Source organism: Microtus pennsylvanicus, chromosome 11 (genome assembly GCF_037038515.1).
Source record: "Microtus pennsylvanicus isolate mMicPen1 chromosome 11, mMicPen1.hap1, whole genome shotgun sequence".
In the NCBI taxonomy this organism is placed as follows: domain Eukaryota; kingdom Metazoa; phylum Chordata; class Mammalia; order Rodentia; family Cricetidae; genus Microtus; species Microtus pennsylvanicus.
The window spans coordinates 17,006,896-17,029,410 of NC_134589.1; the positions used below are offsets into that span (position 1 = coordinate 17,006,896).

Consider the following 22,515-nt stretch of genomic DNA (forward strand, 5'->3'; position numbering starts at 1 on the left):
TCACGGAGCTGACACAGTGATGGAGAAGACTCACTCTAGAGTCACAGAGCTGACACAGTGATGGAGAAGACTCACTCTAGAGTCACGGGAGCTGACACAGTGATGGAGAAGACTCACTCTAGAGTCACGGAGCTGACACAGTGATGGAGAAGACTCACTCTAGAGTCACGGAGCTGACACAGTGATAGAGAAGACTCACTCTAGAGTCACGGGAGCTGACACAGTGATGGAGAAGACTCACTCTAGAGTCACGGGAGCTGACACAGTGATAGAGAAGACTCACTCTAGAGTCACGGGAGCTGACACAGTGATGGAGAAGACTCACTCTAGAGTCACGGAGCTGACACAGTGATGGAGAAGACTCACTCTAGAGTCACGGAGCTGACACAGTGATAGAGAAGACTCACTCTAGAGTCACGGGAGCTGACACAGTGATGGATAAGACTCACTCTAGAGTCACGGAGCTGACACAGTGATGGAGAAGACTCACTCTAGAGTCACGGAGCTGACACAGTGATAGAGAAGACTCACTCTAGAGTCACGGGAGCTGACACAGTGATAGAAAAATCTCACTCTAGAGTCACGGGAGCTGACACAGTGATAGAAAAATCTCACTCTAGAGTCACGGAGCTGACACAGTGATGGAGAAGACTCACTCTAGAGTCACGGAGCTGACACAGTGATGGAGAAGACTCACTCTAGAGTCACGGAGCTGACACAGTGATAGAAAAATCTCACTCTAGAGTCACGGAGCTGACACAGTGATGGAGAAGACTCACTCTAGAGTCACGGAGCTGACACAGTGATGGAGAAGACTCACTCTAGAGTCACGGAGCTGACACAGTGATAGAGAAGACTCACTCTAGAGTCACGGAGCTGACACAGTGATGGAGAAGACTCACTCTAGAGTCACGGAGCTGACACAGTGATGGAGAAGACTCACTCTAGAGTCACGGAGCTGACACAGTGATAGAGAAGACTCACTCTAGAGTCACGGAGCTGACACAGTGATGGAGAAGACTCACTCTAGAGTCACGGAGCTGACACAGTGATAGAGAAGACTCACTCTAGAGTCACGGAGCTGACACAGTGATAGAGAAGACTCACTCTAGAGTCACGGAGCTGACACAGTGATAGAGAAGACTCACTCTAGAGTCACGGAGCTGACACAGTGATGGAGAAGACTCACTCTAGAGTCACGGAGCTGACACAGTGATAGAGAAGACTCACTCTAGAGTCACGGAGCTGACACAGTGATAGAGAAGACTCACTCTAGAGTCACGGAGCTGACACAGTGATGGAGAAGACTCACTCTAGAGTCACGGAGCTGACACAGTGATGGAGAAGACTCACTCTAGAGTCACGGAGCTGACACAGTGATAGAGAAGACTCACTCTAGAGTCACGGAGCTGACACAGTGATAGACAGGTTTATGGAACAGAATATTGAGAAACTTACTCATATTTTGATTAATAGTTCAAGTTATTTTAATGAAGGCAGGAAATTTGTTTTAAGAATCGGTCCTAAAATTAGTGGGCATCTACTTATAAAACATCAACTACTATCTTTTATTTCACAGAAAATTAACTCAAAATAGATCACACAATTAAACATAACATATATGATTAAAAAATATCTAGAAAAAACACAGGTCAGTTGTGTGACTCTGACATAGACAACAGTATTTTTTAGTAAAATAAAAAATTCACTACTTACAAAGACTAATAAGATGGACATTATCAAAATTAAATTTTTTATTAAAGGCAAGATTAGAGAAATGCATTAGCAAACCACAATCTTAGAAAAATATCTGGAATACATATATCTGACAATGAACATGTAAATAGGTAAGAACATATCAAGTTATCTGACAATCCAAAGATGCTCTGTGTGAAGAATGACCTATAAGAGTCATGCTTTTAGTTTCAAATGAACAAGTTTGTTAGGTATATTGCAAGCAAATGTAAAAGAACAAATATCAAGTAGCACATAGATAGAAGCAGAGAGAGAGAGAGAGAAAAGCACCATCAAATTGGGCACTTACAGCAACTATCGGAAGTGACAGAGTTGCCCGGCTGGGAAAGCAAGAAAAGGTCATATCATCAAATCATGTGCAAACATCTCACAGATGTTCACCAGAGCAAGCCCTGGTAAAGCCCTCACACAGGAGTTTCCAATGGAGAGATGCCGAGCAGAAAAGTCTCTCCATGGATGGTCATTGTGTGTACAGGCCAACCACAGGCATGTTTGTGTCATGGGATAAACAATTCTAGCATCTTTTGAAAATCCCTAGACAATGTCTTCTAGGCCTTCTCAAAGGTGTTATGTTTTTAAGACCTTAGCTATTTGTGGTTTTTCTTTCTGCTTGTCAGTTAGTGGGCCAGCCTTCCCCAGGACAAGGAATTTTACAGAACGTCTGAACTAAACATGCTAGGGTCTGAGAGAAGGGCACTGTCCGCTCAGTCCCCAGATTCAGCTTTCCACAAACGTAAGGAATCCATGGCGATTTACCAACATAATGCTTGTTCTAAAAGATAATCTAATAAAAACTGCCAAAAGACCAAATATTTCATAATATATTAAAATGTATTTTACATTAGACAACTATGAGGACACTAAGACAGACTTGCGTAGATATAATCAACATGGGAGGTAGAAAGTAGAAAATGACAAGCTCTCCTGAATAAATTGGGAACATGGGGATATTGGGGGAGAGTTGAAGGGGAAGGGAAGAGGTAGGGAGGGGAACAGAGAAAAATGTAGAGCTTAATAAATATCAAAAAAAAGATAGGAAAAAAATTTTTGTTTCTATCAATTGCATTGATGTCTAAGGTCAATTAGAGAAATATAAGACATAAATTAAGATATATAAAAGAAGAAGACACAGCTGAAGAGAACTCAGTCCATCGAACATTTGCCATGCAAGCATGAGGACCCGAGTTCGATCCCCAAGACACACATAAAAGGCATGACGTGTACACTTGTAATCCAGCACTGGGGAGGTGCAGACAAGCAGATCCCTGGGGCTCAGGGCCATCCAGCTTGGTTTACCCAGCAGGCTCCAGCCCAGTGAAAGACCTGCCTGGAAACCTAAGGTGAAGGGCTGCAGAGATGCCTCAGTGGTTAAGAGCACTTTCTGCTCTTGCAGGGGACTGGCCTTTGTGCCCAGTACCCACAGAGAAGCTCTAGTAAGTTCAGTTCCAGAGGATCTGATGCTCTCACCCAATCTCCATCGGCACACACATACATGCAGGCAAAAACCATACACATAACATAAATAAATGTAAGAACAATGTTCTTAAGTATCCTAAAACAAATAAGGTGCCCAGCACCTGAGGAACGATACCCAAGTTTCCTCTGGTTGCCACAAGCAAATGCAAACATAAACACCGTATCTACACACACACTCAAGCCTACACACACATGAGCACACACAACACATATAAAGATAAACAAATAAATCTGAACATTTTCAGGATATAGGAAATGAAGTTTTTTTCTAAAGAAAAGTGTTAAACAATGAACTAAAGTTAGTTTTATTCTGCTTCCTGCTATTCCTGAAGATCTCTGTTAAAATGAAAACTAGGATTCACCATCGTATTAGTAATAAATGCTTCCCTAAAGTCTGCAAATGCCTTTTTGTAACAGAGGACACTGTTGTTGGAAAGCCCATACTCACTGCACAGGTCCAGATTCTTCAACAGGACTCGTTTCTGTGACACTCACCTGCAAGTTGGTCTGCCAGTTTCTCGAGTTCTTTCTCTGAGAGCTTAATCTGCATCTTCCCGAGAATGCTGTCCAAACTGCACGCATCAATTTTCCCTCCTTAGAAAGGCAAGAGGAATGGAAAGTAAGAAAGACAGAATATTTTCAAAAAGCACACTCACTTCTGGCTATTATTAACTTGATTGGCAAGTGTTAATAAGGTAAGACATATAATTTATATCTCTGTATTGCAAGTTAACATTTTTTTTTCACTTCACACTTGATTTTATTCCATGACACTGATTTGCTGAAACCCCCCATTTCCTGGGCAGGGAAGGGCAGTGGGTGGCCTGGTCGAAGCAAGGCTGCCTGCCCAGGAAGACTGGGACCCTCTCTGCTCAGGGAAGCACTGGCCAGGCCTCAGCATTCCCTCCCCTGACCCCCAACCACACTGTATCCCTTCCAGTTCATTTAAAAACTGAGTTGCAAAAGTAAAATTAAATTAAAAAATAAGAAATAAAAACAAACCCCTGAGTTGTTAGCAAACCAAATTAAAAATCCCCTTTGATGTCAAAAGGTCCCATTCCTAAAAGCCAGCAGGGTAGGGCAGGCACAGGCCTGGCTCGGGCTAGCATTCAGTCCTCAGGCTCCTCACCAGACTCCTTCTCCAGGCCCAGGGAATGCTCAGGGCCCGGTCGCTTCAGGATAGCACTGTACTTGAGGGCTGTGGCCTCTGCCTGCAGGACCACATCCACCAGGCTGAAGATGGTGCAAGTTAACATTTTATAGGACTATCAGAACTTTAACTTTACTTTTCTAGTTGTCCATTAAAAAACACCGTAAGGCAGCCAAATTAAAACCTATTCCCATTTAACTTATTTTGGGATAACCTGAGACAGCAAGATACAAGAGTATTTTATGTATCTTGTACAAAACTCATAGATTTCATACTTTTAAACACAACAAGGAACTACTATCAGTCATACAACCTTGAATATCCTTTATAAACAATAGATTATATGGTTTAATGTTTTTATTGCATCTAGTTATGTATTTGCTTACCTGGAAAGAGATAAATGAAATTTTTTCTCTAAAACTCACTAACACATACTCAAATAGCACAAACACTTCATGTTTTATTATAGGGCATGCACTGTATCAATTTTAAAATTTCAGTCAAAGCCCATCATCTCTTAATTCAGCACATTAAAGCCCATACTCCCTGCACGGGTCCAGATTCTTCGACAGGACTCGTTTCTGTGACACTCACCTGCAAGTTGGTCTGCCAGTTTCTCGAGTTCTTTCTCTGAGAGCTTAATCTGCATCTTCCCGAGAATGCTGTCCAAACTGCACACATCAATTTTCCCTCCTTAGAAAGGCAATAGGAATGGAAAGTAAGAAAGACAGAATATTTTCAAAACAACACACTCACTTCTGGCTATTATTAACTTGATTGGCAAGTGTTAATAAGGTAAGATATATAATTTATATCTCTGTATTGCAAGTTAACATTTTATAGGACTATCAGAACTTTAACTTTGCTTTTCTAGTTGTCCATTAAAAACACTGTAAAGCAGCTAAATTAAAACCTATTCCCTCTTAACTTACTTTGGGATAACCTGAGACAGCAAGATACAAGAGTATTTTATGATTTAGAGTACAAAACCCACAGATTTCATACTTTTAAACACAACAAGGAACTACTATCAGTCACCTGAGTATGCAGAATTTTCCAGTGTAGTACCTGCTAATCCTTCACTGCAGTGTGGTCTGTCTCTTAACCTGATTCTATTTTCAATTTAATTTTATCCATCTTATTTCTCTTCTCCTTATTCCTATCTGTTTTCTTTCTCTGACTCTCCTCTTGTCCGTTGGAAACTGATTATTTCAGTGAAAGAAGTCACAGCTGGACAGGTGGCTCATTCTAAATGTCTTGCTCCAATGTCATCAGACTGGAATTCAGATTCCAGGACTGACACAGCAAGTGGATTAATGCTGTGGGAGAATGCTCTTGTACACGTAAAGATTTGTCACTCGTATTAGTGTAATAAAATGCTGATTGGCCAGTATCCAGGCAGGAAGTACAGGTGGGTCAAACTGACAAAGAAAATTCTGGGAAGAAGAAAGGAAAAGACAGTCACCAGTCAGACACAGTCACCAGCCAGACACAGAGGAAGCAAGATGAGAATGCCTCACTGATAAAAATGTACCAAGCCACAAGACTAACATAAACAAGAATTATGGGTTAATTTAAGTTGTAAGAGCAAGTAAAAAATATGTCTGAGCTAATAAGCCAAACAGTTTATACTTAGTATAAGCCTGTGTGTTTGTTTGGGACTGAATGGCTACGGAACTAGGTGGGATAGAAACTTCCATCTACATAGGCACCCATAGAACACCTGTAACCCCAACTCTGACAGGATAAAAACAAGAGGATTTCTGGGGCTTGCTGCCTCCTGAACTACCTGAGAAAACAGAAGCCCCCAATTCACAGAGGGGTCCTGCTCAAAGGATCAGGTGAAGAACCATACCCTCCACTCTCTTCTAGCCTCTGTATGTGCACACAAGCATCTATACCTGCTTGTACATACACATGCACACTTACACATATGGACACTGTTGTATAGCTGTTTTCTCACAATTAAGACATCCCTCTGGGAAGGAGAGGAAGGCTCTTTAGACTTAGGAGGTAAACAAAAGACCACAAGTTGGGGAAACAGGAACTCACCCAATTCTCGGTAGCCCCTACTTAGCTGGACAATTTAGGGAATGAGACTCCAGCAGCTGAGTTCTGAGAGAGCCCCCAGACTTGCACAGCTGCCTACAAACTATGCTGAGAGCTCCAGGGTTACAGCTTCTGTGAGACTCACCTGTGCCAGGACGAGCTTTTCTTTTCTTTTTATTTTTTATTGATTTTTATTGAGCTCTACATTTTTCTCTGCTCCCCTACCTGCCTCTCCTCTCCCTCTTCAACCCTTCCCCAAGGTCCCTGTGCTCCCAATTTACTCAGGAGATCTTGTCTTTTTCTACTTTCTACTTCCCATGTAGATTAGATCTATGTAAGTCGCTCTTAATGTCCTCATTGTAAGAGTTTTTCAATGATGCAATTGCTTTTTAAATGTCATCCTGGGTCCTGTAAGTAACCTTAATTCATGCTCCTCTTAGTAACCCCAATAAATTCACAAATTCAAGTTGGCCTTGGAAAAATTGCTAATTTGGTCTGTCATGGCTTCTCTTTCTGGGTATGTTGCACCAACATCTATCACATACATACATATAGATGAATGAATATAAAGTTGTTAAGATAGCATATTCTTGAGAATTTGTGGTGATGAATACGCAGCTTTAGAAAGACTTTTATAGTTTTATAAGCCTGACTTCCCGAGAGCCCAAAACTACAGTAAATGTCTATTAACCACAGGTTATGTTTGGATCTTTCCTTTCCTTTCCTGTGTGATTCAAACCCATGCTTCCCAGAAGAGCACAGCTTACTGAGCATGGTCACTTCTCCCTTAGAAACAATTACTGAGAGATTTTAAAAGAGACAAGTGACTCTTAATTGTGACCTAGTTTTGGTGCAAAGGCCACAATTAAATTAACACTTAAAGTGTTGAAAAGGTGTTCAGGAATGGAGTAGAATAAAAGGCTCTTCTCTAGACCAGCACACACGACATTTTGAGAGACTGGTTAGTTGATCACTGAAAGGGAGCGGTAGATAGGCAACAAGCTGCAGGCTCTAGTCAGTAAGACTGAAATTTCTTTTCTGACACTGGTTTTGTTGGGTTTTCTGAGAGAAATTTCTTACTATTTTTTGTTTATTAAGAAATCATCTGTGGTGTTCGAATGGATTAAAGGAACAAACATACTTTGAATACATTAAGTGTGGCTAGGATGAAATTTTAGTGTCTTACGCCTTTCACTTCTCTTTCAGGGCCTTCATATCACACATATTAAACCTATTAAGGTAAATATTTCAATTGCATATAAAACATGAATAAAATCCTGGCAAAGAATGTGAAGATTATAAAGATGGTGTGGAAGCCATCAGTTCATAAAGACAGCAAGGGCTCTTGGAGTGGAACTTCTTCTCTGCTCCTGATCTCATTTTCTCCCATTTCCCTTCATTGAATCTCATCTTAAACGTTGGGACTCTCAATGGATTAAAGAATAAAAGCTACAAAAGCTTTGGAGGAGAAATGTTATCAACTGTCTTTCCAAGCTACAGATCCTTCAAATTTCAGTAACAACTGGTCCAGGAAAAAAAAGTGGTGCAATAGTGGCATTAAAGTATCAGGAGTAACCAACAAAGTAATTGTTCTTAAAGTCCATTTAATATAAGGAACCATACAAGAACCTCATGCCTAAATAAGAATCTGTGGCTCATGAGGCCAGAGGCTCTAGAGGCTCCTATAGTCATATTAAAACCAGATACAGATGAACTGCCTTCTAACTACTTTTCCTTATACCTGCATCTTAGTATGGATCTCACTCTCCCATCAAAGAAGTTACATTTTTACAGCAGGCAGAAGCTATTACAGAGAACCACAATGAATCCAAGTGCAAAGAATAAGTAACTGTTGAGTGCCTATTCCCAAATGGGATAGTGATAACACAATCCCTATACCCAAGGCTCAAGGAATATCAAAGAAGAGGAAAAAGAAAGATTTACAGAGCCCCAAGAGGACAAATGTAAAACAGTGTCTTATGGATACAACAGTGATGATGTACAGGAAAATCCCACCAGTCTACATTGCAGCCACAAATGGGAGAAAGAAAAAGAGAGCCACAAGGGCCTACTTCTAGTTGAAGAGAGTAGGCAGTTGAGAGCTGCTGAGGGAGAAGAAACAGTTATCTTCAAGGACAAGTCCCATGATAGGATACTATGCCCAAGTGGCCAACCCTACACCCAAGTACATATGGACAACACTAATGGGTCTCAGTAGCTCATTCATGCATATATGCATATATAATTATAGATAAAGGCATAATGTATATGCATTTATAATTATAAAGACATAATGTATATGAATATATAATTATAAATAAAGGCATCAATACGACAGAGGGCTGAGGAGGCACACAGGACGGGATGGGGAGAGATGGGGCAAATATGATGAAAATATGTGGTACTCATGTGTGAAAGTCACAAGAAATTTAAAAAACAAAAGTCAGTATATTAGTTATTTATGAACAGAAAATAATTAAGTTGTAGAAAATCCTCTAAATGAACATACAAATCTCTCTGAATAAAATGACTTGTCATTTCACATTCTCACCTTCAGTCGGCAGGTAATTCACCAATTCCGAGGGTTCCTGAGTTTCAGGTTCTATTTCCTTGTATTGAGAAATGCTTTTCATGTCATCACCAACATCTCTTCCTTCAAAGCAAAAGAAATATTTTTGGAAACATTGTGCATGTGACACAGTCCACTAACACACACACACACACACACACACACACACACACACACCACACTATACTTTAATATTAGATAAAGAGACATTGCTCTTGTGTATGCCCAGTGGATCTTGAATGCATTTCCTGAATTCTAAAATGACCTGTGGATTAAGGGTCAGTCAAAAGATCATATGCCTGTAAGTCCAGTCATTCCATGGATGATAGATTCCAGGACCAGCAACAACAACAACAAAAAAAAAACCCAAAAAAAACAAAGACAAGGATACTCAACCCCCCTACAGAACATAACACAATATTTGGATACACTGTATATGCATCTTTCTAGACTTTTTTCTCGTCTCTAGATTAACTTTAATACCTATTACAATGTAAATATTATGAAAATACAAGTAGTCACATATGGCTATTAAGTACCCAGCAATAACTTGGTGAATGAATGAATGAATAAATAAATGGTGAAAACATCAATTCACATTACTAAATTAAAAGGAACAAGTTATTCTTACCCAAACTAAATAAACACAAACATCAGCTTCAAGCCCCAAGTTCTCTTTAGAGTACACTGCTTTGGCATCACTTACCATAAACTGAGGACTTTGAGGTTGATTCCTCCGGTGTCAATTTGAAAGCCATGTTTCCAAGTAGACTGTCAAGATCACGAACATCCACTTGCATTCCTTCAAAGTACAGAGGCATAAGGAGATTGAAATACAAGTCAAAATAAAATAAATATAAATCTTTTGTACCATGTGTACCATGTCGACATAAAAAGGCACCTCAAGCAAGGTCCTTAAGTGTTTAAGTTTATTAACAATCCCCTTGAACCTCTGTGGACAATCTTAATGTCCAAAACACCAAGTAACCACAACCTAGGTCAGGATACCTTGTTTTGTAGCCACACCTGTTGTTAACAACTTTGATAAAGCAAAGCTCAAACTCTCTGACTTTCAGACAAAGTGGAACAGACTGTCATTAGATTAAACATAGTCTTATTTCCACTTAGAATATATTTGATGTATGGTTTATTTAGAAACATGCTCCTTATTTTTAAAGCTTATTGACATTTTCTTAAATCATCACTCTTAATTTCTACCCTAATTACATATACAAAGTTGCATATGTATTTGTACCAATTATACAAATAATCTTTATTTTAATGTTGAAAATAAACATAAAAGACGCGACATGTTTAAAGAGAATTAAGAAATAACTAAGGCTATCTATAGCAGCTAGACAGCCAATTTAAAAGTTTGAACATAAATATTTAAACAAATGGCAGGGTTTGTTTGGTTACTACATCTTGATCTTTATGAGCCTCTCGAAATAGTTTGTTTCCTTCTCCGAAATTTTGATACCTATGCCAGTTTTGTTATTTCTACGCTGGCACTGAAAGAAACCTAAAATAAATATAACATCTTTTAAAAGTAAAATAGGAAATAACTTAGTAATACAATGTAGTATATTATTAAAATTAATTTAATAAATATATGAGATTGATTGCTGTAAAATTAACAAGGAAGAACAAAAGCAAAACAAAGCACTTTGCTAATCTGGCTTTTTTTTATGTGCATGAGTGTTCTGTGTACTATGTCTGTGCACCAGTCATGTGCCTGGTCCTTGTGAGGGTCAGAAGAGGTGTCATATCTCTTAGAACTGGAGTTACAGGTGATTGTGAACCACTCTTAGTGCTGAGAATCAAACCTGGGTCCTCTGGTTTTCCACCTCTCCAGCTCTAACTCGGGCTCTAGATTTGTGTTTTCCTCACTCTCAGGAGTTCCACACACTGTTGTCACCTAATCTTATATACATTTCCATTAGCTATTAGCAAATTCATGCTCCACATGATGGCTAAGAAAGAGATATCATGCGAAAGTAAACAAAATATCTTTTGTTCACAAATGCAAACCATGAAATTACTTTGCTCCGAGAATGTACCCATCTCAAAATAATATATAAACCAAATTCTTATTATGGTAAATGTATCAACTCTTTATCACCTGAGACAACACCAAGTAGGTTAATGCAAAAGTACTTCCTTGTTTCATATTTTTTTCCTGCTACAATGGCCTTTCCTCTATTAGCAAATTCACACAACCCTGCCTCCTCCTATTTCCCTGTAGGTCTTAGGCCAGTACAGATCAATGGAATGAAATACCATCACCAGTCTTCCTTTTCCCGGGGGACAAGATTTGTGATTTGCAAAGGCATGTGTACATTCTATTAAGTGACAGTTTATACATTTCTAAATATTAAAGTTCGTTTTATCTGAGACTGTAGATATTTAGTATTATCTCTTATTTATAAAAGTTACATAATTATCAAAGGTGTTTGGATAATGCAAATTTCTAAGAGTCTTATCACAACTCCCTTATAACTCCACAGACATTAGTAATGATGAATAATTCCCTTGATGACAATTCTAACTCTCCTGAAGACATATCAACTGTTTTGAAATTTTATCTAACATTGAAAATGTTCACCGTAAGTTGGAAATGACTTCTCCTGCTCCAGCTGTTCTCTGGACATTCTCTCTGTCTCTGCATCTTTCAAGGCATTTTCCACATCGGTGATATCAATTTTTCCTCCTCCAGAGTAAAAACAGAGAAATATGAAATGATTTCTTAACTATTATAATCCCAAATTATGAAGAATGAGTTAATTCATCATACTCGCTAAACAATAAACATTAAGTTGCAAATAAAGAGAATTGTTTTAATTTTAGAAAATTTTTGCCACCATAATGACGGTTATAAAATAATATCTCACAGTTTAAGTTCAAGTCACTTAAAGATTATTTGTACAATTGGTACACATACATATGCAATTTTGTATATGTAATTAGGGTAGAAATCAAGAGTGATAGATTTAAGAAAATGTCAATAAGGTTTAAAAAATAAGGAGCATGTTTCTAAATAAACCATACATCAAATATATTCTAAGTGGAAATAAGACTATGTTTAATCTAATGACAGTCTGTTCCACTTTGCCTGAAAGTCAGAGAGTTTGAGCTTTGCTTTATCAAAGTTGTTGACAACAGGTGTGGCTACAAAACAAGGTATCCTGACCTAGGGCATAGTTACTTGGTGTTTTGGACATTAAAATGGCCCACAGAGGTGGATCTGCTCCACCATGACCAAAGGTCAGAGAATTCAAGCATACGCCTGTGCTCCTTCTTTTAAAAGAGGTTGACATCGGGAGTGGCTGCCTCCAGGGTACTTGGTCTAGGGTGTGTTCACTGTCCCAAACATCAACTACTTTGCTCAGGAAATAATGGCTTAATGTCTCAAGTATTGAAGCAAATAACTGTTCTGGTTGTCCTCTGAGTCATGGCAAAGCAGTCTTTTACCTTCTTCTCCTCTCCTTTTGTATTGGGGTATAAAAGTGTACGAAATATAAATGTGGGAAGACTCAGAATTCAGCACTCAGGACCGCTGAGTTGCCCTCTCAGTACGACCCTGTGTCTCTGTTTCTTTCTTATCTCTGTTCCTCCTTCCTAACGTTTCTAATACACAAGCCCCTACCCTGGAAGGTACAAACCCGCCATGGCTAGGATCGCAGCAGAAGTCATCCCAAAATGGTGGCTTATGACACTGTAGTGGGTACCAGCAATGCCTGTGAGACAAAGGCTCACAGATACAGATACCTAAACCCACCAGGGCTTTGCTTCAGAGAAGAAGCTTGCATTATTTAAGTTGTCGTCCATCAATAATTACCATGAATTTAAATGGAATAAATTCTGTGATCCAAAGACAGGTTACCTGAATTTAAAATCAAAGCAGATAAAACCCAAGACCAGCAATATTCTGCTTACAAGAAATTGCTTTTGCCAGTAAAGATATGCACAAACTAAACATAAAAGAAGAGAAAAAGATGCTTCACACAGATGGAAGACAAGCTTAAGTAGAAATTTTGTTTTGGTTTGGTTTGGTTTGGTTTTCAGTTTCTTTTAATTTTTATTGAGCTCTATATTTTTCTCTGCTCCCCTTCCTACCTCTCCCCTCCCCTTCAACCCTCTCCCAAGGTTCCCATGCTCCCAGTTTTTCAGGAGATCTTATCTTTTTCTACTTCCCATGTAGGTTAGATCTATGTATGTCTCTCTTAGGGTCCTCATTGTTGTCTAGGTTCTCTGGGTTATTTCAGTTTAAGCTAAGCTATATACAGGTTTTTATTTTACTTAGAGATTACCATTGTAGAAAGAAGCACCTCAATCACATATGTCTTTGAATATGTAATCAGAGTTGCTCCAACATCTTGTACATTTTTACATCTCAAACATCAAAGTCCCCTAATATATAACCTATATAATTTCCTACCATATAACTGTCTCTCTCTTTCTCTTTGTCTCTCTCCCTCTCTCTCTCTCTCCATATATATATATATATATATATATATATATATATATATATATATATATGGAGAGGATGTGGAGTAAGGGGAACACTCATTCATTGCTGGTGGGAATGCAAACTTGTGCAACCACTTTGGAAATCAGTGTGGTGGTTTCTCAGGAAATTCGGGATCAACCTACCCCAGGATCCAGCAATACCACTCTTAGGAATATACCCAAGAGATGCCCTATCATATGACAAAAGCATTTGTTCAACTATGTTCATAGCAGCATTATTTGTAATAGCCAGAACCTGGAAACAACCTAGATGCCCCTCCATGGAAGAATGGATAAAGAAAATGTGGAATATATACGCATTAGAGTACTACTCAGCGGTAAAAAAATGACATCTTGAATTTTGCATGCAAATGAATGGAAAATAGAAAACACTACCCTGAGTGAGGTAACCCAGACCCAAAAAGATGAATATGGTATGTACTCACTCATTAGTGGATTCTAGCCATAAATAAAGGACATTGAGCCTATAATTTGGGATCCTAGAGAAGCTAAATAAGAAGGTGAACCCAGTCGGGCGGTGGTGGCACACACCTTTAATCCCAGCACTTGGGAGGCAGAGGCAGGCGGATCTCTGTGAGTTCGAGACCAGCCTGGTCTACAAGAGCTAGTTCCAGGACAGGCTCCAAAACCACAGAGAAACCCTGTCTCGAAAAAGCAAAAGAAGAAGAAGAAGAAGAGGAAGAGGAAGAGGAAGAGGAAGAGGAAGAGGAAGAGGAAGAGGAAGAAGGAAGAAGGAAGAAGGAAGAAGGAGAGGAAGAGGAAGAAGGAAGAAGGAGAAGGAGAAGGAGAAGAAGAAGAAGAAGAAGAAGAAGAAGAAGAAGAAGAAGAAGAAGAAGAAGGTGAACCCAAAGAAAAACTTATAGTTATCCTCCTGGATATTGAAAGTAGACAAGATTGCCAGGCAAAAATTGGGAACTTGGGGGTGGGGATGGGGTGGAGGTAAGGGGAGAGGGGGAGAGAGAAGGGAGAAGGGGAGGATGGGGAGAGCTTGGGGAAATGGGATGGTTAGGATGGAGGAAGGGTGGATATGGGAGCAGGGAAGTAGATATCTTAATTAAGGGAGCCATTTTAGGGTTGGCAAGAGACTTGACTCTAGAGGGGTTCCCAGGTGTCCAAGGAGATGTCCCCAGCTTTTTCCTTGGGCAGCTAAGGAGAGGGTGCCTGAAATGGCCCTTTCCTATAGCCACACTGATGAATATCTTGCATATCACCATAGAACCTTCGTCTGGCAATCAATGGAGATAGAGACAGAGACCCACATTGAAGCACTGGGCTGAGCTCCCAAGGTCCAAATGAAGAGCAGAAGGAGGGAGAACATGAGCAAGGAAGTCAGGATCGCGAGGGGTGCTCCCACCCACTGAGACGGTGGGGCTGATCTAATGGGAGCTCACCAAGGCCAGCTGGACTTGGACTGATGGAGCATGTGATCAAACTGGACTCTCTGAATATGGCTGACAATGAGGGCTGACTGAGAAGCCAAGGACAATGGCACTGGGTTTTGATTCTACTGCATGTACTGGCTTTGTGGGAGCCTAGTCTGTCTGGATGCTCACCTTCCTAGACCTGAATGGAGGGGGAGGACCTTGGACTTCCCACAGGGCAGGGAACCCTGACTGCTCTTTGGACTGGAGAGGATGGGGAGGGAAAGGGGGATGGAAATGGGAGGAGGGGAAGAAGTAAAAATTTTTAATAAAAAGAAAAAAGTATTATATGTTTGGATTACTTTAAGTAGAAATTTTTATACCACACCTGACAAATAGACTTTAAGACAAATACTACAGTAGCTGGAGAGATGGCTCAGTAGTTAAAAGCACTTGCTGCTCTTCCAGAAGACCCAGGTTCAATTCCCAGCACCCACATGGCAGCTCAAAACCATCTTTAACTCCAGTTCCAAGGGATCCAATATGTTATTTTGGTCTCGGTGTTGCCAGGCATACATATAGCCAGTGCATAGACTGTATATATGCAGGCAAAATGTCCATACACATAAAATAATAATTTAAAAATTTAAAATTGAAAAAGGGGGCAAAGAAGGTCACAATATAATTATCAATGGATCAGTTTAAAAATATATAGCAATTTAAAATGCATACACAGTCAACATTCAGCTATCAATTTTATGAAACAAACATTATTCTATCTAAAAGGAGTGATAGATAACTATCAATATGATAATATGGAGAGACTTCAGTACCCATGTTCATCAATGGACAAATAACACAGAACAAAACAATGAAGAAATGTGAGTTAGATGCTACTGTAGCCTAATGACATGTACAGAACATTTCCTCTAACAGCTGTAGAGTACACATCATTTTCATCAACACGCAGAATATTCTGCTGGAAAGAACTGTATTATCGCACCATAAAGTAACTATCAATACGTTGTCTAAAGGCTGAAACTAGAAACTTAAAACACTAGCGACTTTGGAAATTATTCAAATATACAAGATTACATATCATGCTATTTAATGAACAGTGGGTCACTGAAAAAAATAGTGGAAAATTAAAATTATTTGCCAAATAAGTGAAAATGGAAGCACGGCTTATGGCACATAGCAACAAAACAAAAGACCTGCTAAAGAGAAAGTTTATTACAATAAGCACCAACACCAAAATCAAACAATCTTTCTGAGAAAGTAATTATGAAGGCAATCCACTCAGTGAGAGATTCAGTGTGAAAATAAGTTTAACAAAGGAAAAGAAAGGCCTCTACAATGAAAACTATCAAACAGTAACGCAAAAAAACTGAAAAAGACAAAAAAGTAAGAACTTTTTTATAAGCATACATTAGAAGACACAATAAGACTGTGAAAAGTTCACATAATTGAAAGGGATGTATAAATTAAGTGCCACTTCTGTCAAAATATCAATGGCATTGTTTACAGAACTTTAAAAAAAGCTAAAATGTACATGAAAGCAAATAGGCCACAAATACCCCAGCCGTTTTTAATATAAATGAAGTTAGATTCACTGTAATACCTGGATTCAAAACATGCTACAGAGCTACAGTAACAAATATGGCCTGCTACAGACCTATAGTAATCAATGCAGCAAGGTACAGAACTACAGTGACTAATGTAGCGTGGTACAGCACTACAGTAACCAGTGTAGCATGCTACAGAGCTTTAGTAACCAATGTGGCAAGGTACAGAGCTTCAGTAACCAATGTGGCAAGGTACAGAGCTTCAGTAACCAATGTGGCAAGGTACAGAGCTACAGTAGCCAAGGTAGCATGGTACAGAGCTACAGTAACCAATGTGACATGGTACAGAGCTTCAGTAACTAATGTAGCACAGTACAGAACTACAGTAACCAGTGTAGCATGCTACAGAGCTTCAGTAACAATGTAGCATGGTACTGGCATAAAAATCAGGGTAATATTTGAAAAGAGATAAAACCACTGCCTCAAATAAATACACATACTTCTCTTGTTGCAGTCCTATTTCACAACAGCCCAAGTATGAAAACAAACCAGTGAATGGATAAAGAAATGGGGCATATATACAGAATAGAAAATTATTGGTGAGAAAGAATGAAATACTGTCACTTGTAGCAAGCTAGATGGAACTGAAGAACATTATGTTAAATGAAATAAAAATCAAATATTGCATGTTTTTCTTACAAATGGAAACTTTCACAAAAGTCAATTTGATTGTAGGATAGTGATTATGAATTAGGAAACATGGCAGGGAATCATAATAGGAGGTTAAATAATGGAATCAAAACATAAATACAAAGAATAAACTCTAGTTTTTCACACTGGGGTGACTATAGGTCACAATAGCCTATTTTATATTTTATGAGGAACTAGAAGAATTAGAGAGTTCCAAATAAAAACAAATAATAAACAGATTAGAATGTTAATTACTCTGATTTGATCAGTACATTTTGTGTACATGTGCTGAATTATCAACTTAAGTAAGCATGATTATTATATGTTCATCAAAAATAAATTATTTTTTAAAATCGTATAAAAAGCTGAATCTTTAAGCCTTATGTAAGATGACACAGCATGTACACATAATCAATACACATTGTCTCTTATCTTTTCAGACAACTATGCATTCTTGGTAATGTCTAATAAAAAGTAAATTGCATATAAATAATTGAGAGAATATTTGTATCTGCGAGAATAATATTATTGAGACATTTAAAGTTTGTACTTTTAACGCAGAAAAAATTTGTTTTCCAGCTACTTATGATCATATGATTGAATCAGTGTGCAGAAATCACGGGTATGAGGTCAACTATAATTACCTCCAAATAGCAAAGGGGAATGACTATAAAGAGAGACAAGAATCTTCTAGATTATTGGTTATCGCCCTCATCATCTAACTGGAGGTTAAGTAGGAATATGAATAAATTAATCTGGTGATAATTTTAAGCTGATTATATGTGCATATGTAAGAATTTTGTGTCATATCTCAATAAAATATTTATTATATAAAATATAGCTTAGTATATAAAAGAGCTTTTACTTTACATAACTTCTCACTGACCTGAGGCAACTTCTAATATATTCACCAGTGAGTCTGAATCAGTCTTCCCCTTATCTGTAAGAAAACATAAATTCAAGCAATTTTAAATAATGACCTAGGAAGTAACTAAAGTTTTATATCATGCATCATTATTGAGGGTAACTTTAATTGCATAATTTTTCATTTTCAAGGATTGATTCTTGTTAGTAAACTGTCCCTTGAGCACTGAACCATGCATGCTCTCTGGACCTGGGAAAATTATGTTCCTTCTAGGCTATGATGCTTCTTTGCAAGCATGATAAAAAAAAAATTACCGTTTATGTAGGTTAATTCTGGGAATGACATTAATCTTTGCCCAGAAAGACAAATACCATCTGTTCCCTCTCATACATGATGACAATAATCTAACTACTAAACATGAATACCAAGGTGGGTGTAAATGTAGGCAAAGTCCAGGAGACTATAAAAGAGCTCACGAGATAATACATTTATTATCTTCCCCCCCCCCATGTGGTGTGTGTGTGTGTGTGTGTGTGTGTGTGTGTGCATGTGTGCAGGCATGGGCGTGTACATATAGAGGCCAGCTTTAGGAGTCAGTTTTCTCCTCCCTCCACTTGGCTTCTGGAAATCAACTCAGGTCATCAGGCTTGGCAGCAAGCACCTTTTATTCACTGAGCTATCTTGGTGGCCTAAGACTATTCATTTTTAAAAACGACTTACTCTGAAATCTTACAAGTATACCATAAGTTGAAAGAGTTGTATAATGGACAACTTATGCTCACTGTCTAGATTTGACTGTTAATATTTTGTTACACTTATTTTGTCATGTACTGTTCCATCCATCTTCCCATTACATGTATGGTAATTTAAGGTAGAACTGGCATTATAGAGTGTGTGATGCAGAAAAGAAGTGTAGTGAGATTTTGCTTGTAATCAAACAAATAAAGCTTGTCTGAAGATCGGAGTACAGAGCTAAGGCACTAGTTAGTCCAGCAGTGCTGGCACACACCTTTAATCCCAGCACTCGGGAGATGGAGGCAGGTGGAGCTCTGTCAGTTCAAAGGCACACTGAGCTACACAAGAGTGAATCTGCCTAAAAGAGAGAGCTCACATAAAGGTGACTCCAGCACTTGGAATGACGTGTCTTTAATCCCAGAACTAGGGAGATAGAGACAGGAGTGATATGGCTGGACAGAGAGAGGACTAGAAGGCAGGAGGAGACAGGAGCTCAGATGCAGTCTGAGGATTCAGTCTGAGATGCAGTCTGAGGTTTCATAGAGAGAGATTCAGTCTAAGGATTTATAGAGACAGGATTGCTCCTTTTGGTCTAGCACTGGTAGAGGTAAGAACTCTCTAGCAGTTGGCAGCTCTGCTTCTCTATATTTCAGTGTTAACCTCTATATCTGACTCTGGGTTTTTATTATTAAGATCGATTAGAATTCGTGCTGCATTAGAGGTATGAAAGAGCAAGAACAAAACATGCTCCTTTAATAACCTAGGTGATAGCACGAATAAGGCCATGAATGAAGAGCTACTAGACCAGACAGGGAAATACTAAATTTCATTTTAAATATGCCCCCAAAGATTCCTTTCTATGGGATATCTAATGGAAATGTCTAACAGCCCCTTGCATGTCCAATTTTGAAACATAGGTCAAAGTTCTACATAAAATTTATCTGCATGTAAGTAATTGGTAAAGGTATTAGCACCAAGAAGATTTTCCAGAGATAGCACGTAAAATAAAAACTAGACACGAGTAAGACTGGCACCGCGAGAAAGAGATGGAAATGGAAGAACCAACATTTCACTCCAAAATTATCACTAGTATCAGAGGCACGAGAGAGCATCATAGGTAACAGAATGAATAAGGACTAGTGAGGAAATAGGGATACACAGCCTGAATCGGCCATCTCCTGGGATCAGGCAAGACTTCCAGTGGAGGGATTGAGACACCAACCCAGCCATGTAACCTTCGACCTACAGTCTGCCCTGTCTATGAGATGTGTTGGGGTGAGGGTGGTGCAGCGAGTGTGGGAGTCACCACTAACAACTGGTCCTGCCTGAGCCCATACCATGAGAGGCAGCCCATGCCTGATACCGCCTGGAGTGCCAGGACCCAGAGGTTGGATGACCCAGAGACCCAGGATAGAACCAAACACGATTGGAGACAAAAATGTGAAAGTAATGATGCCTAACGATATCCTGCTGTACTCATTTATTGGTGCCTAGCACAGTCGTGATCAGAGAGGCTTCATCCAGCAACCGATGGAAACAGATGTAGAGACCACAGCCAAACATTAGGCTGAGATCTGGGAATCCCGAGGAAGAGAGGAAGGAAGGATTGCAGGTGCAGAGGGGTCAAGGACATCACAAGAAAACCCACAGAATCAACTAACCTAGGTTCATAGGGGCTCACAGAGACTGAACCGACAACCAGGGAGTCTGCATGTACATGATAGTTATGCCTTGGTCTTCTTGTGGGAGTCCTGACAGTGGGAGCAGGGACCGTCTCTGACACTTTTGGTTTTTTTTTCTTTCTTTTTTTTTTTTTTGTCTCTAACTCTTTTGCTGACTTCTGGGACCCTTTCCTCATATTGGGGTCACCTTGCCCAGCCTCAATACAAGGGAGGTGCTTAGTCTCATTGCAGCTTAATATGCCATGTTTGTTGATATCCTGTCCTAGGAGGAGTGAATGAGGGTAGGTTGGGACAAAGGTGAGGTTGGGGGAGGGGCATGTAAGGGACTGGGAAGACAGGAGGGAGGAGGGGACCTTGCAGTTCATTAAGGAGACTCTCTGAGACTGGTGTTCTCAGAGAAACCTGACAGAGGTCAGAGTCAGAACACAGAAGCACACGGGAAGTGTGGAAAGGATACACTTGAACTTCCTATTCATTTCTCTTCCCGCCGCTTTATTCTGCTTCCCAGACATTCGCTGCTGTGGAAGGAGACCTTGCAGTGATAGGCTAGGCAAATGCTTTACCCTAGATCTGGATTTAGGAAATGAAGACAGCCTTTGCTCTCAGTCTGTAACTGGGTTTTCAGAGACTATGCATTATTTTTTTATCAGTACAAAATTAACTTGTTTTCAGAAATAATAGTCTATAAACTTCAAGAACCCCTAAAGGTTGTTTTTCTATATCAAAAAATTAGTTACCATCAACTTGGAGGTCTCTTTTCAGCTCTTCAACTTCTCCTTTGGTGAGTTCAATATCCATCTTCGTGAGCATGCTGTCCAAGTCCCTGATGTCTACTTTCTCCGCTTAGTAAAAAGAAAAATCGACATGGAAGTTCTCACTAATGCTGAAATGTCTCTCATTCATGAATATGAGCTATAACTTTTTGGCAAGAAGACAATATTCAATACGGTTAGCTTATTCCCACCCACTCTCACTGTGGAAAAGCAAACACATCACAAATTACCTCCAGTGCATTATTTCTATGATAAGAATAGGAAGTTCTGCCAAGGTGAAAAGAAAAATGACTATGGCTGTAATAAGAATACATTGGTATGAGTATTTTTCTCTCCTATTCTCTACTTAATAGATTTTTTTCAGTAATCTAACTTGATTTCCAGTGTTCCATTGTATGAAATATGATGATCTTATCTGCCTCACAACCTTCCTGTGAGGGTGAGGTTACTCACATGTGAAGACCTAGAACTCTGCTGAGCACACATCAGGTGTGGGATGCATGTTGACTACTCTGAGTCAATAGTGGACTTGTTCTCTTTAACAAACCACAGCCATTTCTACGTTAGCCACAGTCACTGACGACCTATGATGACCGCTCTACTCTGTCAGTTCCAGGTCAACGCTGATGTGAGAACGCTGTCTCAAAACATAACGCTGATGACTCTTGAGGAACCATACCTGAGGCTGACCTTTGATCTCCACACACACAAGCACCTATGCTCACACAAACATGCAAATACACACGTGGACACATACATACAGAAAACGCTGATAGCTCCCTGTAATAAAATGAGTTAACTAGACAAACACCATTCTTTTAAATAAAGAGAAACCAGGTTACTTTAATGAGCAGAGTTAAATTCAGCCATTGAACCTTTTGGGACCTTTATTCACAGCCAGAGTATGTGGAAGATGAGAAATGAGTTTTGTTTTTTTAGCATACCATATTGAATCTACCTGCACTTTACTTTGTCTTTTGCTAAATTTTAATATGCTGTTTATATACACCCATCAAGTATTTTTTCTCTTCACAACTACTTCCTGATTTCTCCCTCTATCTCCTCAGCCTAAGTTCCCTCTTTTCCATATTTGGACTCTAGGTCTGTAAGCATTTCCGTGACACTGTTAGGTATTGCTTAATCTTGATGTTTACAAACAGGGAGTGAATGATTTACTAGTACCAACATCCAAATATTTTTATCTCACAGAAGCCTCACTGCAAATCTCCTCTGAAAGGAAATTCAACAACTCAACATTTCCTATTCCTTATCTGTGAAGACAGTTGGTATGTTTCCTAGAATATTTTGAATGTCA

The 22,515-nt window shown here is 39.2% G+C and overlaps 1 protein-coding gene across 1 annotated transcript in view; it reads right to left on the bottom strand.

Moving 5' to 3' along the window:
• Efcab3 (EF-hand calcium binding domain 3) overlaps positions 1-22,515 on the bottom strand; it is a 370,379-nt gene that overhangs the window by 243,846 nt on the left and 104,018 nt on the right. The window contains 7 exon segments of the mRNA XM_075941765.1: positions 3,727-3,825; positions 4,976-5,074; positions 8,982-9,083; positions 9,706-9,792; positions 11,605-11,709; positions 18,032-18,085; positions 21,165-21,269. Coding sequence (XP_075797880.1) covers positions 3,727-3,825; positions 4,976-5,074; positions 8,982-9,083; positions 9,706-9,792; positions 11,605-11,709; positions 18,032-18,085; positions 21,165-21,269 — 651 coding nt within the window.